This window comes from Amblyomma americanum, chromosome 2 (genome assembly GCF_052857255.1).
Source record: "Amblyomma americanum isolate KBUSLIRL-KWMA chromosome 2, ASM5285725v1, whole genome shotgun sequence".
In the NCBI taxonomy this organism is placed as follows: Eukaryota; Metazoa; Arthropoda; class Arachnida; order Ixodida; family Ixodidae; genus Amblyomma; species Amblyomma americanum.
Window position 1 is genome coordinate 143,892,149 of NC_135498.1, and position 14,038 is coordinate 143,906,186.

At 51.9% G+C, this 14,038-nt stretch overlaps 1 protein-coding gene across 1 annotated transcript in view; it reads right to left on the reverse strand.

The window, feature by feature from the left end:
• LOC144119142 (cytochrome P450 2B11-like) overlaps positions 1-14,038 on the reverse strand; it is an 83,755-nt gene that overhangs the window by 45,534 nt on the left and 24,183 nt on the right. The window contains exon 4 of the mRNA XM_077651841.1: positions 5,053-5,159. Coding sequence (XP_077507967.1) covers positions 5,053-5,159 — 107 coding nt within the window. The remainder of the gene's footprint in view (positions 1-5,052; positions 5,160-14,038) is intronic.

Consider the following 14,038-nt stretch of genomic DNA (forward strand, 5'->3'; position numbering starts at 1 on the left):
CAAATGCACAGTTTCTGCCCTCGCAGCTGAGCCTCAGACTGGTCTCCCTGATCCCCGCTCGGCAGCTTCACGTCCGGACCTTATTTCTGCAACGATCGTGGCGCATTTGCCACCTGACCACGCAGCGCGCTCACCAATCTACAGTGACGTCTTCGATTTTGGGAACCGTTCTCTCGGCCAAACTACCGTCGTGACTCATCACATAAATACGGGCGATGCCAGCCCCATACACAGAAGGCCCTATCGTGTCTACCTTCCTGAGAGCCATGTCATTCAGACGTAGGTGGAGAAGATGCTGGCGAACATAATCGAGCCTTCCAGGAGTCCGTGGGCATCCCCTGCTGTTTTGGTTTAAAAAAATGATGGCAGTTGGCGCTTCTGTGTCGACTTTCGCCATCTTAATCAAATAACAAAGAAAGACGTCTATCCTCTTGCGAGAATTGATGACGCCCTGGACTGCCTACACGGCGCCAGCTATTTTTCTTCTATTGATCTCCGCTCCGGCTACTGGCAAATTGCTGTTGACGAACGGGATCGTGAGAAGACAGCCTTTGTCACCCCCGATGACCTGTACCAGTTCAAGGTCATGCCTTTTTGCGTCTACAACGCTCCTGCAACCTTTGAGCGTATGATGGACTCGCTCCTGCGTGGATTCAAATGGACGACGTGCTTGTGCTACCTGGATGACGTTGTCGATTTCTCTTCCACTTTAGAAAGCCACCTACACCGTCTTTCTACTATCATTTCCGTCTTCCGCCGCGCCGGCCTCCAACTCAACTCCAAGAAGTGCAGCTTCAGCCAGCCCCAAAACAAGGTCCTCGGCCACTTGGTCGATGCTTCTAGTGTCAAGCCCGACCCTGACAAAGTTTGTTCCGTCCGCGAGTTCCCCACCCCCCGTTCCTCGAGCGATGTGCGCAGGTTCCTCGGGCTCTGCTCGTATTTCCGCCATTTTATCCCGAACTTCGTCGACACGGCCCGTCCCCTTACTTCCCTCCTGAAGAAATATGTGCCTTTCTCCTGGGGCCTTGACCAAGCTAGCGCCTTCACCGCGCTTGTTGCGGCCCTCACTGCTCCAGCTGTGCTGTCCCATTTCCACCCTTCTGCGCCTACGAAAATTCGCACCGACGTCAGTGGCCATGGTATTGGGGCCATCCTTGCGCAGCGCCAGCACGACCACTATCGTGTCATTGCTTACGCCAGCCGCCTGCTATCTCCCTATGAACGTAACTATTCCATCACTGAGCGGGAGTGCCTTGCACTTGTTTGGGCGCTAACAAAATTCCGTCCTTATTTGTTTGGATGGCCCTTCTGCGTCCTTACGCACCACCATGGCTTGTGTTGGCTCTCCTCTCTTAAAGACACCACAGGCTGACTGGGTCGCTGGGCCTTGCGCTTTCAGGAATACACATTTACTGTTGTTTACAAGTCTTCTTAGTTTCACAAACACGCTGACTGTTTGTCCCGCTATCCTGTCGATCCTCCTGAGTCCCACAACCATGATATCGACGATTGTGTTTTGTCCATTTCAGACTTTCTACACATAGACGACGAGCAGCGCCGTGATCCATCTCTGCGCCCTATAATCGACCGCCTCTGAAGCGGCACTTCCGATCCTGACCTTAGCCTGTTCGTGCTGCAGCACGATGTTCTCTACCGTCGAAATATGCACCCTGATGGCGCCGACCTCTAGCTCGTCGTCCCGACGCATCCCCGCCCCACGGTCCTTGCCCAGCTTCATGACGCACCTTCTGCAGGGCACCTCGGCGTGTCCCACACGTACGACAGCGTGCGCCGGCGGTTCTTCTGGCCTGGCCTTTACCGCTCTGTCCGCGGTTACGTTGCTGCCTGCGATCAGTGTCAGCGCCGGAAAGCGCCCCCGCTCCCGCCTAGTGGCCCTGTTCAGCCCATCGACATTCTGACTGAGCCATTTTTCCGTGTGGGTCTCGATCTGCTCGGGCCTTTTCCCACATCAACATCCGGGAACAAGTGGATTGCCGTTGCGACCGATTACACTACCCGGTACGCTATCACGCACTCTATCCCGGCCAGCTGTGCCTCCGATGTCACCGAATTTCTCCTCCATGACGTCGTCTTGTTTCATGGCGCTCCACGTCAGCTGCTTACAGACCGAGGCCCCTGCTTTGTTTCTAAAGTGGTCCACGACCTTCTCCGCTCCTGCTCCACCCGTCACAAGTTCACCAGGGCCTACCATCCCTAAACTAACAGCCTTACTGAGCGCCTTAACCGCACCCTGACGGACATGCTGTTTCTGCATGTCTCAGACGACCATCGTGACTGGGACGTCAGTTTACCCTTCGTGACGTTCGCCTACAATTTCTCACGCCATGATCCCACCGGGTACTCCCCCTTCTACCTGCTTTTTGGCCGCGACCCGTTGCTACCCTTTGAGAGCTTACTGCCTTCTGACCCTCTACTAGCAGTTATGCTCGTCACGCCATTGCCCGTGCTGACGCCGCCCGCCAAATCGCTAGGGATCGTCTCCACGCTTCTCAGGCCGCTCAAAAACGTCGTTACGACCTTCATCATCGTGACGTCCATTACCCTCCCGGCTCCCTGGTACTCCTCTGGCTCCCTGCACGCCGTGTGGGACTGTGTGAGAAGCCCCTGCCTCGTTACGTCGGTCCTTACCGCGTCTTGAGGCAACTGAGCGATGTGACCTACGAACTCACGCCGCTGCACCCCCACTCTCCTTCCGTGGCCCCCTCCACACAGCTTGTGCATGTCGCCCGTCTTAAACCCTACCACACTCACCCACCCCCCTAGACCTCCCCTGGTCTGTGCCTTCTCCCTCGGGGCGGAGGAGGGGGGGTAGTGTTACGGTACGCAGTCGCCAAGCGAAGACGACGTTGTTGTGTCGCTGAGTAGTCGACGAAGACGAAGACGCCGCCGCTAGTGCTTGTGTGCTTACTAAGGTGAAGAAGTGCTTGTGTGACCCGTTTCGTGGTGTGTCTTCTGTGTACGGCGTACCGTTTCTGCTGCTGAACTAGCCTCGTAATAATATAGTGCGCCAGAAGAAAGAAAAGCAATTACGGTGAAAAGACAAATGATGGATCCGAAACTCGAACCGCTGCCCCTTAGGTCTCGACCTCTGAGAAATGCTAGTTCGACTTGGTTACAGGGACATTTTGAGTTTCTTGTGTACATAATGAAAGGAAATATTGAAAAAAAAAACGTGGATACGAATAAACGTAAACGATATAACCTAAACAAGTGTCCGTCTCTGCAGAGTGATATGAAAAGAGGACTGCAGTCTGCTGAAGCGACCCATCAACGCTATCGCGTCATACCCTCAGCGCTGAGCTTAAGAGTACCCCGAATTTTTCGCTTCCATATTTCGCAAACTCACGTGAAGATCTTCGGGATTCAAGCAGAAGCATTTCGAAAGATTCCCCAACACCAACATTACCTGTCAATGCCATAAACCACAAAAATGTTACCGCACCATTCGATACTGCACGATAGACTGATGGGGCTCTGATAAAGGGCCGGTGCAAACAGAGTAGTTTCTTTCCGAACCTCTCAGACCCCTCGACCATGCAGGAATCCTGTTGCGCTGCGTGTTCACTTTGTATTGCTGTTCCTGTGCTACCTCCTTGTTCTGAATTACGTCTCCTTTTTATGTCCTCGGTTTTGCGTTCGCAAATGAAGAGCAGAAGTAGTGCTAAGACCTTTCTCGGGGCTAAATCATCGTCGGCGTCATACTTTATCCGTTGGTTTTTCCGCTTTCAAATCCTCGCCGCCTGGAGCACTGCCGCCGTGTCCATAGCGAGCGGTATATCGGGTGTTAAATAGCGAGAGCGGTGAGGTAAGTTAAGGGCTCTCCCACCAAGGTAAACAGAAGTCGGTCAACTCGGCTGCATGTAAACCACTAAAAGCTGCGAATTTAGTGGAGCGATCTTTCCATGTAGAATAACGGCATGCTAAACTCAGAAAGTGGCCAGGGTGGCCATGCGTGCTGCCGTGCTCGAAGAACATCAGTTCATAAAGGAGGTGGCACATATTAAGCTCAAAGGAGCTGGTCGGTAGCAATTGAAGGTGAGTTGATTCCACCATCTGTGGGCCGTCCCAGTAATATTGTACACATTTTCTTCAAAGCATACACGTGCACATCATTACCATCATTATCAGCCCGACTGCGCCCACAGCAGAGCAAAAGCCGCTCCCTAATTGCTCCAATTAACCTTGTCCTGTCCCAGCTGCGGCAGCCCTATCCCCGCCAACTTCTTGATCTCATCCGCCCACCTCCCTTTCTGCCGCCGTGTGCTACGCCTCTCTTCTCTTGAAATCCTGTCCGTTACTCTATAGAGGACCATCCGCTATCTTGCCTTCGCGTTACATGCCCTGCCCAAGTTCATTTCTTCCTCATGATTTCGATTAGGATATCATTATATCAATTTTTTTTCTTGGACGACTCTGCCCTCTTCCTGTCTCTTTAACGTTACACATATAAATTTCCTTTCCATAGCTGGCTGTGTTGTCCCTAACCTAAGTTTAACCTTTTTCGATATCCTCCACGTTTGTGGCCTATAGTTGAGTACCGGTAAGATGTAGCTCTTATATAGTTTTCTGTTGAGGGATATTGGTAAACTTCCATTAATGATCCAAGAGAACTGGCCAAATGCGCTCCATCCCATTTTTCAAGTTATTTCGCTTTCGTTATTCGGATCTGCGTTTACTATCTGCCCTAAGTAGACGTATTCTCTTACAACTTCCAGCACCTCGCTACCAATCCTAAAATGCGGTTTTCTTCCGAGAGTGTTGAACATTAGTTAAGTTTTCTGCATATTATATTTAGACCCACCGATCTGCTCTTCTTGTCTAACTAATTGATCATGCTTTGAAGTTCATCTCCTTAGTTCCTTAGCAGTGCAATGCAACTAGCGAAAGGCAGATTACTAAGATATTTTCCGTTAACTCTTATTGCCAGCTCTTCCAAGTCCAGGCACCTGAATACCTCCTGTAAACAGGTATTAAACAAGCGTATTCCTCCTCTCAAAGACGAGAAGAACGGAGTTTACTTCGGTACCTTACCGCAATGAGTTCCTCTGTTGAAGTGTCTGGAAACATGATGTCACGAAGCGTACTGATGCAAAAGTTTCTATTCGCTTTCCAGATATCGCCGTTAAGTGTGGCAAAACCTGTGGAAAAATAAGAACAGTGTTAACCACACTGGCTTCGAAAGTTGTTGAATAGAGATATGATGCCGTTCTGCCCATGAAACAACTTATCAGGTTCCAGCAAAGTTGCAGTTTTGTTTTAGCACTAGTATTTTGCATGTAGTACTTTAACTTTCTAAGAGCTTGTACTGGGGGTATACATGAGTGGTAGGTTGAAGCCATCAATTAAGATTTGCAGAAAGTCTGTCCTGAAAAATGTTTTAACTTCCTTCAAGCCATGTGGTGGTATGTGATCGATGCACCATCGTATGATGGGCCGTTTTTTCCCGTACCTGTAAAGAAGACAGACGTCGCGAAAAGGTAGTAGTGCTTGCAAGATGGAAGGACCACTCGATAAAAATTATCGCTCCTTATTTCAGGTACACGTTGCAGTCGCATAGAAATTTCTTCTGTTGTTCTCGTACGAGCGAAACGCGGCGAGCTACCTTCTGTACCCTTCTATAGGCACTCGAACAGCGTTTTTTTCTTACTTTAGGCCTCTTTTAAAGCGATAGTGGCATGTATTCGGGCCGTTAATGCGGCGCCGCAAGAGCGCTTGCGCCATCTAGTGGAATACCTTAATGTTTAGGAGTGCCTGGGCAGTGTGAAAAAAGGACCAGACAGATTCTGACCTAAAGGACGTCGCCAGCAACCGACACGCCAGGCATGCATTCTGAGACCACAAAAATTACCTCCATTCTCCATGGCCGCTACAAGTGCCAGTTTGCAGAGGGTCCCTGACACTTGCGGAGTGTTCTTAACGACCACACAGTCCCAAGCAAAGGACACTGCGAGCAGCCGGCACGCTAGGGGTGCAGTCCGAAACCACAAATTTACCTCCACCAGCCATGGCCGCTAATAATAATAATAATTGGTTTTTGGGGAAAGGAAATGGCGCAGTATCTGTCTCATATATCGTTGGACACCTGAACCGCGCCGTAAGGGAATGGATAAGGGAGGAAGTGAAAGAAGGAAGGAAGAAAGGGGTGCCGTAGTGGAGGGCTCCGGAATAATTTCGACCACCTGGGGATCTTTAACGTGCACTGACATCGCACAGTACACGGGCGCCTTAGCGTTTTTCCTCCATAAAAACGCAGCCGCCGCGGTCGGGTTCGAACCCGGGAACTCCGGATCAGTAGTCGAGCGCCCTAACCACTGAGCCACCGCGGCGGGTCCATGGCCGCTGCAATACCCTGTTTGCGGAGGGCTCCTGACGCTTGTGGAGGGTTCCTGAGGACAACAAAGTTCCACGCAAAGGACACCGCGAGCAGCCGACACGCTAGGGGTGCAGTCCGAGACCACAAAATTGCCTCCACCACCTATGGCCGCTAGAATACCCTGTTTGCGGAGGGTTCCTGACGCTTGTGGAGGGTTTCTGAGAACCCCACAGTTCCACGCAAAGGACACCGCGAGCTGCCGACCCGCTAGGGGTGCAGTACAATACCACAAAATTATCTCCACCGTGCATGGACGCTGCAGTCCCAAATTTGCACAGTTCTCCTGACGATTCCCGCCCTTAGTGCCTTACGCCGTCGCAAAACCGCCTACGCTGTCCAAGGGAGCCTAGCAGTTTTGTCGGTCCCAAACCGTTTTGCCTGTTGGCTATCCGATCGGACTGCATGCAATATACACCGTCGCATCAGGTGTCTCCAATCTAGAAATGAGTAACCACGAATTCTGGATCGCCGACATATTAGACAAGAAAATTGTGTGTACAGGCTTTTAAAATGGCTTTAGGAGTTGTGCTTGGTTGTGTCATAATGTGTAAACGTTGAACTAGCAACACAGGCGGCTTTTTGTAATTTTCGGGCACTGGTATCTAGTCGAGCAGAGCGTTGGCCGAAGCTCCGAAAGCGTCGTAGTATGGGCTTGCTATCTAAATCCGTTCAGCGGCAAGTTCTCATCTAGTGTTTACAAAAAAACGCACAGAAGGAGATTAGCGTGCAAAATGTAGAATAAGTTAGAATGTACCGCAAATATTTAATGTCTTCGTGCTAGTAGGCAAGCTCAGTTTAAGACTATTTAAACTTGAAAGGGAGAATCGGCATAAATGGCAATACACTCCATCACAGCTTGACGAGAACGCATGAGTAAATACGTTTGTCATCTCAAGAAGAGAATGTGCTGCAGGTTGGTGGCGACTTCAACATATTTACAACAGCGCAATAAGACTACGTGCTGCGTTGCCTTTTTCTTTCATCAGTCGTCCTATTGCGTCCTTACAAGTATGTCAAGGGCGTTTGTCCTGCACCGTGGTATAAAATGTCACGTTTGGCAAATCTTCAGGAAGCAGGTAAACTATCACTTTTAAAGGTCCTTCGAGGAAAGAGGAGGAGAAGAGTTGGAGACTTCTGGCGAAAAAAAAGAAGGCTTTTAGATCATAGCTAGAGACTATTCCAAAACCATTAAAAATTCTGTCTACAAAGGTCAATTTTATTATGTGGAGTACAAACCGAGAGACCTAAACAACTGAGGAACTAGCACGAGAGTGTCCAGAGGCTGCTCTCTCTCACACACACTTTTTACAGCGCGATCATGGCGTCTGACCGTTATTGATATGGGAGGAGATACCGCCATCTAATATAGTTGTTTTAGTCTCTATAATACACAAGAGCTCTGCTTCACAGTGAGTAATACTTTGTGTCATTCATTATGTACTATTATATTAACATGTTCTAAGTTTAATGAGATTTTTGCAGTTTTACAATATTTAAAAATATTATAGCGCGAAGTCTATGCCTGGCAAAATAAAAACTTCAGTGTAGGTATTATAGAGCTATTGAATTATTTCTATGCACTTTCCGCCCTGTTAATATCAAATCCATCTAAATGGTGATACTGACCACAAAAAATTCGTAGTTTTTAAAACAGTTGTTCAAAGAAAAATTGACTTGAATGGAGGCGGGATCCGGCTTTGAAGTCACGAAAAATTTCCAATTATTCCGTTTTTCAAAAGGGGAAGTGTATATTTAATGCAAGTCTATTTACGGAAAGCTGCCGGGAATTACAAACAAAAAATTGTTCTACCAAACATTGTGCCGCATGTGAAAAAAGAAAATAAAAGTTCCAATTTGTTATACTTGGTATCTTTGGGACGACTAGACCGATCAGCGCTGCCTTGGACTCGTCGGAGGAAAGCTTGCCTTCTCGCCTTCAGATCTGACATTCTAGGTCGACTCCCTGTCCAGATGCAATGACCGAGAGACGTAAAGTTTCAAGGTATTGCCATGTGACTGAAACGCGTAAGAATTGTTTTCACAGTATGCTCGAGGTTTTGACAGCCGAACCGGTGAGGGGATCTCAGACCCGGATGTCCCCAGGGGCGAGGCGCTAATTACATATCAGGCCGTAACAAACTATTACACGGAGCTCAGAGCGAGCCTGCCTCCTCCGCACATTTCGCCCAGCCGTGAACAAGCTACCACGTGGAGACGGCTGCAAACGCGGTCGCAGATAACCGGTGGACGTATTCCAGTATCTTTCCCGATTTGGTAATTCCGTATTGTCAGCTGTGCGGCGAGCCTGCCACCTTTGACCACATATTCTGGGACTGCACGGAGGACCCGCCTCAGGCTGATCTAATCACATCTCCAGCGCGTGAAAATGGGAAGCTGTTCTCGCCAGCCCGCAGCCGGACGTTCCATCCCGGGCCACGGCAAGAGCGCAGGAGGTCACCGACAGACTTTAACTGCTGGCCACCTGGAGCGGCTGAAGTAACCCAAGAAGAGCACCATCTTCTTGAGAATAAAATCTCTCTCTCTCTTTTTCTCTCCGCGGTTGCCCCCATTAACCGGCTCGTTCCTCGAGGGAGCCTGCGAAGTGGCGTCTACTTTGCGAACATGAACCGACGATCCTTTAAAATGGAGTAGAAAGAGCCTACTGTTACCGCAGTCGGATGCGACAGCCGCCAACGGCCAAAAATGGCGATACACGTCTGCTGGCAGTGCCAGAGCAGAATATGACTTGCTCCTTTTACTCCCTCGATGTGCAGACGAATTTTTGTAGCAAGCACTGGTTATAGCATGCAAAAGCCGACTACAACCAGCTTAGCTAAAACCCACACTTTGCGCAGAAAGAGGTAGCCAAGAAACACGGCATTAAAAATGGAGGCAAGGACTACAACCATGGTGCTTTCTGAAGTAAATATAGCAGGCAACTCTGAAAGCTTTTTCTCAACATTGTTTTTCACTCTTGTTGCTCACTTTGTGTAGTTGACTTATATTCGACTATTCCGTTTATTCTGACTATCTTGGTTTTGTTGAACTCCTAATACAATACGAGGGAGGAAGACGAATTCGTTCAGACCACGACGCTATCTCTCTTCCTCTGAAGTTTTTTCGCATAATCACAAAGGAAACGGTCCCTTTCCGTGGCGGAGATGCCCGTGGAGGACGTCAAGCCTCCTCTGGAACCCGGTGGGTCGACGGGAGCCGCCCCGAGGAAGCCCTTCTTCTAATCGAATGAGGCAAGTAGCCAGGCCACCATGCTGTGCACAGCTACACGTAAAGTCTCCTCGGCGGACGGCGGGTTCATCCTGGTGATGGGCAAGAAAGCCAAGAGGAGAATGTGTAAGACTGAAGACTCGTCCTCATCAACTGCATAAACCGTCATAACGACGAGTGGTGCATCGGCACATACGGCCTTGTTTGCGCCTGGAACGCCCGCCGACAATTTCAACCTGGTGAACAGGCAAGCTACGTCAGTGTTCCTCGAGGCTCGCGTCCCAGGGAGTGATCATGGACGTCAGGATCAATATCCGAAGGAAGCTCATTGCATCGATGTAACGAAGCTGAGCGCCTTGGCGAGTCTAGCCACTATCAAGAAGATCGGAGACATCCCGGTCTGCTCTCTTGTTCTTGAAAACAATGGCACAACCGCTGGCATCATTTGCGACGTCGACGCGACCATCTCTGACTCCGACTTGCTGATACTCATAAACCCAGCGACGAACACCATTGAAATAACCAAGGTTCAGCGCCTCGGTGAGCCAAGGTGCGTCAAGCTCACTTTTAAGAGCGCCTGTATCCCATCGCTTGTGAAGGTTGGAAAACTTCGACATACAGTTTGCCCATTGGTACCGAAACCACTTCAGTTTCGAAAGTGCATGAAAACTGGGCATGTCAGCGGAGTTTGTAATAACATTGTGGAGGTCGCCCAGGAACGCGACCGCGACCACATTTATTGGAGGGCTGCCGGGGAGGAGACAGCAGCGGAGCGGTGGCGTCAGCGTCCGGCCCTAGCCAAGGTCCCGAGCGTTCTATCCAGCACGCGCTGGGGATTCCTCGTCCTTTTTGGAATTTCGCCACTGCAAGCCGCGTGCATCGCTAAAAGCCCCCCCCCGCCCAGAAGATCAGTCGGTAAGTGTCAAGAGTCGTGGATGCCGTCCGAGGTAGGCGAGGCTCAGGCGAGCGACTCTGGCTGTAGCGCTGCGGTCGAGGGTTCGGGGACCGTCGAGGGACGCTGAGTGGCAGGTGAAGCCTGCGAAGTGGACCCAGTGCCGGCAGTTCAGGTGCAGCAGCTGATAAGCGGCGCATGAGGGGGGGCGCAGCACATAGTGCTAGGTGGGTTGCGGACCGCGAGTTTAGCGCAACTGATGCCGGGCTGAGCTGCCCTGCATTAACAGGGGCGGCTATGGTAGGCGCAGAGAGATTATAGACAGAGAAATGGCTGTGGTAGACTACAGTTTGCTGCTGAGACACGTTCACAGCCAGTATTGGAGTGACTGGCTTGAGCGTGACGGACGGCCGCAGGAGTGGCGCTATTACCACTGGCGCCGAGCCGTGCATAAAGGAAGACGCCGGTGAGGTACGGGCAATCGGAAGCGGCCCCGATACCGTGACAGCAATGGGGGGCCCCTCCAAGGGCCTAGACAGCCTAGGCATCTTGCTAGACGGCGGTTGATGCAGCTATCGCGTGGGTGTAACCGGAATCACCTGTGGACGAGAGGTTGTGTGCGGTGGGCGGCCGTCGAAGTTGCGTTTGTGGGCGTCCGAGCCAGTAGTGTCAGGCGTCTTTGAAGATTCGAACACCGCTGAGGAGCAAGAACCCACATAAGAGGCCCGGTTTGGCTGGAGGACGGGCGCTGACACCGGTTCAGGGTCCATTTCAGGCAATGTAGCGCGGTTGACAATCACTGTACATGGTACTGCTGTCAACGGTTTGACCATCTCATCCAGCTTCGTGTAATCTCCACTGCATTGTGGACCTTTTGACGGGCTGGGCGTGTGGCGAGCAGGCTTGTGTTTTGCCGAGAGCTCTTTAGCATCAGCTGGTCGCGGCATTGACGTTGCTGCAGAGGCCTCTTGACATGCTGGCTGCTGCAACTGGGCTGACGGGGATGCCGAAAGCAGCGACACGCATGTTGCTGCAGAGCGTGCCGTGTCGTCAGGAAGCAGTGGCGACGTCAGTGAAGGGCGGTGTGGTGGGGACTGTGCAGACGTAGTCGCAGGCAGAAATCAAGAAGCGCAAAGAGGCGCATTCAAAGAAGCTGAGAAGGCAGTTGTGGGAGCAGGACGTGCGGCAAAGCTGGTGTTGAGCAAGCTGCTTGCGGCGGCCAAAGCGGTTCTGCAGCGTCGTAGAGCCGCAGCGAGACGCAGCAAACGCAAAAGTCCGCCAAGGCGGCCGCGCGGATCTGATCATATGGCGGGCAGCTCAAGACAGGGTAGGCGAGTCGCCGTAGCAGGTTGGGCCGGAGGATATCGCAGAGGACTGCGTGTTTGAACGCCTGAATGGTGATGCCGTTCAGGTACAGCGCAGCCTCGAACTGAACGAAACACCCGCCGACGCCTTGAGGCCGGAACGCCGGCAGCGACGGGTAGAAGGCTGGGTCCTGCCAGCCCGCCATCCAGGAACGCAGGTGAGGAAGAATCTGCGGGTCGACGGGTCACCACAATGGGGAGGTCGCCCAGGAAGGTGACCGGGGCCATATTTATTGAAGGGCTACCGGAGAGAAGACAGCAACGGAGCGGAGGCGGCAGCGTCCGGCACTGGCCAAGGTCACGAGCATTCTATCCAGCGCGTGCTGGGGACACTTCGTCTTTTTGGCATTTCGCCACTGCAAGCCGCGCGAGTCGCTACAACAACATAGCGTGCCCGCGCTGCTCTGTGCCACATAGCGCTGACATCTGCCGCGCTATTGTCTTGAAGTGCGCGATCTGCCGTGACCCTCATGACGTTTCTTCAAAAGTTTGTTCCAGCCTTAAGAAAGAACGGGTGGTGTTGAAGCTGTGAAGAAAAAGAAGGGCAATATCCTAGCCGCACTGCCATCGCTAAGAGCCAGAGCCTGCTGACCTGGACAGACCACAGACTCTGACGCCGCCATGGTTTCGCCACCATCTGAGCGCTGACCTAAGCCGCCGGTACCATTGGTGTAGGTGCGGGCTGTCGATCCCCGTACCGTACCCTCGGGCAGCGGGACCTCGCCCTGTCCGCGGTACTGACGATCATGACGCTGAAGACTGGCTCACATCATACGAGTGGGGGAGCACATATAACAATTGGGACGATACTACCAAGCTGAACACCGTCATCTTTTATTGGATCGGTGTTGTCAACCTGCGATTTCGCAACCACGAAGCAGACTTCTCCAGGTGGACTGCTTTCAAGGCGAACCTCACCGAAGTGCTTGGACGTTCTGGTGTGCGTAAGCTGCGCGCCGAACACTGCATAGGCGAGCGCTCTCAGCGGTCGTGTGAGACGTTAACAAGCTACATTGAAGATGTGATAAACCTGTGCTCGCGCGTCAACGCCCAGATGTCCGAGGCTGACAAGATCCAGCATATTCTGAAAGGCATCGAGGATGACGTCTTTCAGATGCTGCGGTCGCGAGATCTCCGCACCTGTCCGAAGTCGTCAGTCTCAGCCAGAGCAACGGCTAGCTGCGCAAGCAGAGGCTAATCACTCGCCAGCACGCAGCTCCTGTAGAGTCACTTGCCGGCCTGTCGGCTGCGGCCGACCATTCACAACTATTGGCACACATCAAAGATTTCATGCGTGAGGAAGTTTCACATCAACTATCGCTTCTGCCACCCCACTCCGTGCAACCTTCGTTCCTGGCGCCCAACCTTGGCACTGCCATCAGCGAACAAGTGGCTGAGGCCCTTCCGCTGGTCCCTTGCTCGCACCAGCACAGCCACCCGGACCTGTCGCTGCTTCCCTGACCTACGATGCTGCCGTCGCAGGGCCGCGGCCGCCTAACTAGCGCCCAACCTACGCTCCACCTCAAGCGTCTCTGCCTCAACTGCCTCACGCTCTGACGGTTTTCCGACCGCTTTGACAATCTGAGAATCCGTGACGTACTAGTGACAGTCGGTATATTTGTTACACTTGCGGATTGCCTGGTCATAAGGCCCGGCTTTGCCGTCGTCGTGTGCCAATCGCCCAAGTTGCCGGTTACTGACCTCCCCCCCAGCGAATACTCACCACCAGCTGACCCTCCACAGAGTCGCGCTCTTTCAGCTGATCGCACTACCTTCACCACCCGGCGCTCACCTTCACCTCGTCGCCGCTCCTACTCTCCCATGCGTCGGCTCCCCAATCTTTCGCAAGAGGAAAGCTAGATGCCTCAGTTCCTGAGGCGAGAACTGCGCCAACAGCGAAAAGTTCAAAATAGTAGCAATTTGGGACTGTTGGTAGGTCATGATGGAGTGTTGGTAGCGCGAATACACAAGGACAGAGCGGAGAAGTGGACGGGACAAGCGCCAACTTTCGACAGGTTTATTGAAGTACGCAGTACCTCACGGGAGCCGTCACGCATGCGCAAAAACTCATTCGTAAGAACGGTGAAAATAAACTTAAAGGGCAAGAGTAGTAGCAAGGGTGGAGACAATAAACAGATAACTGATTCTTAACATATCAGAAAA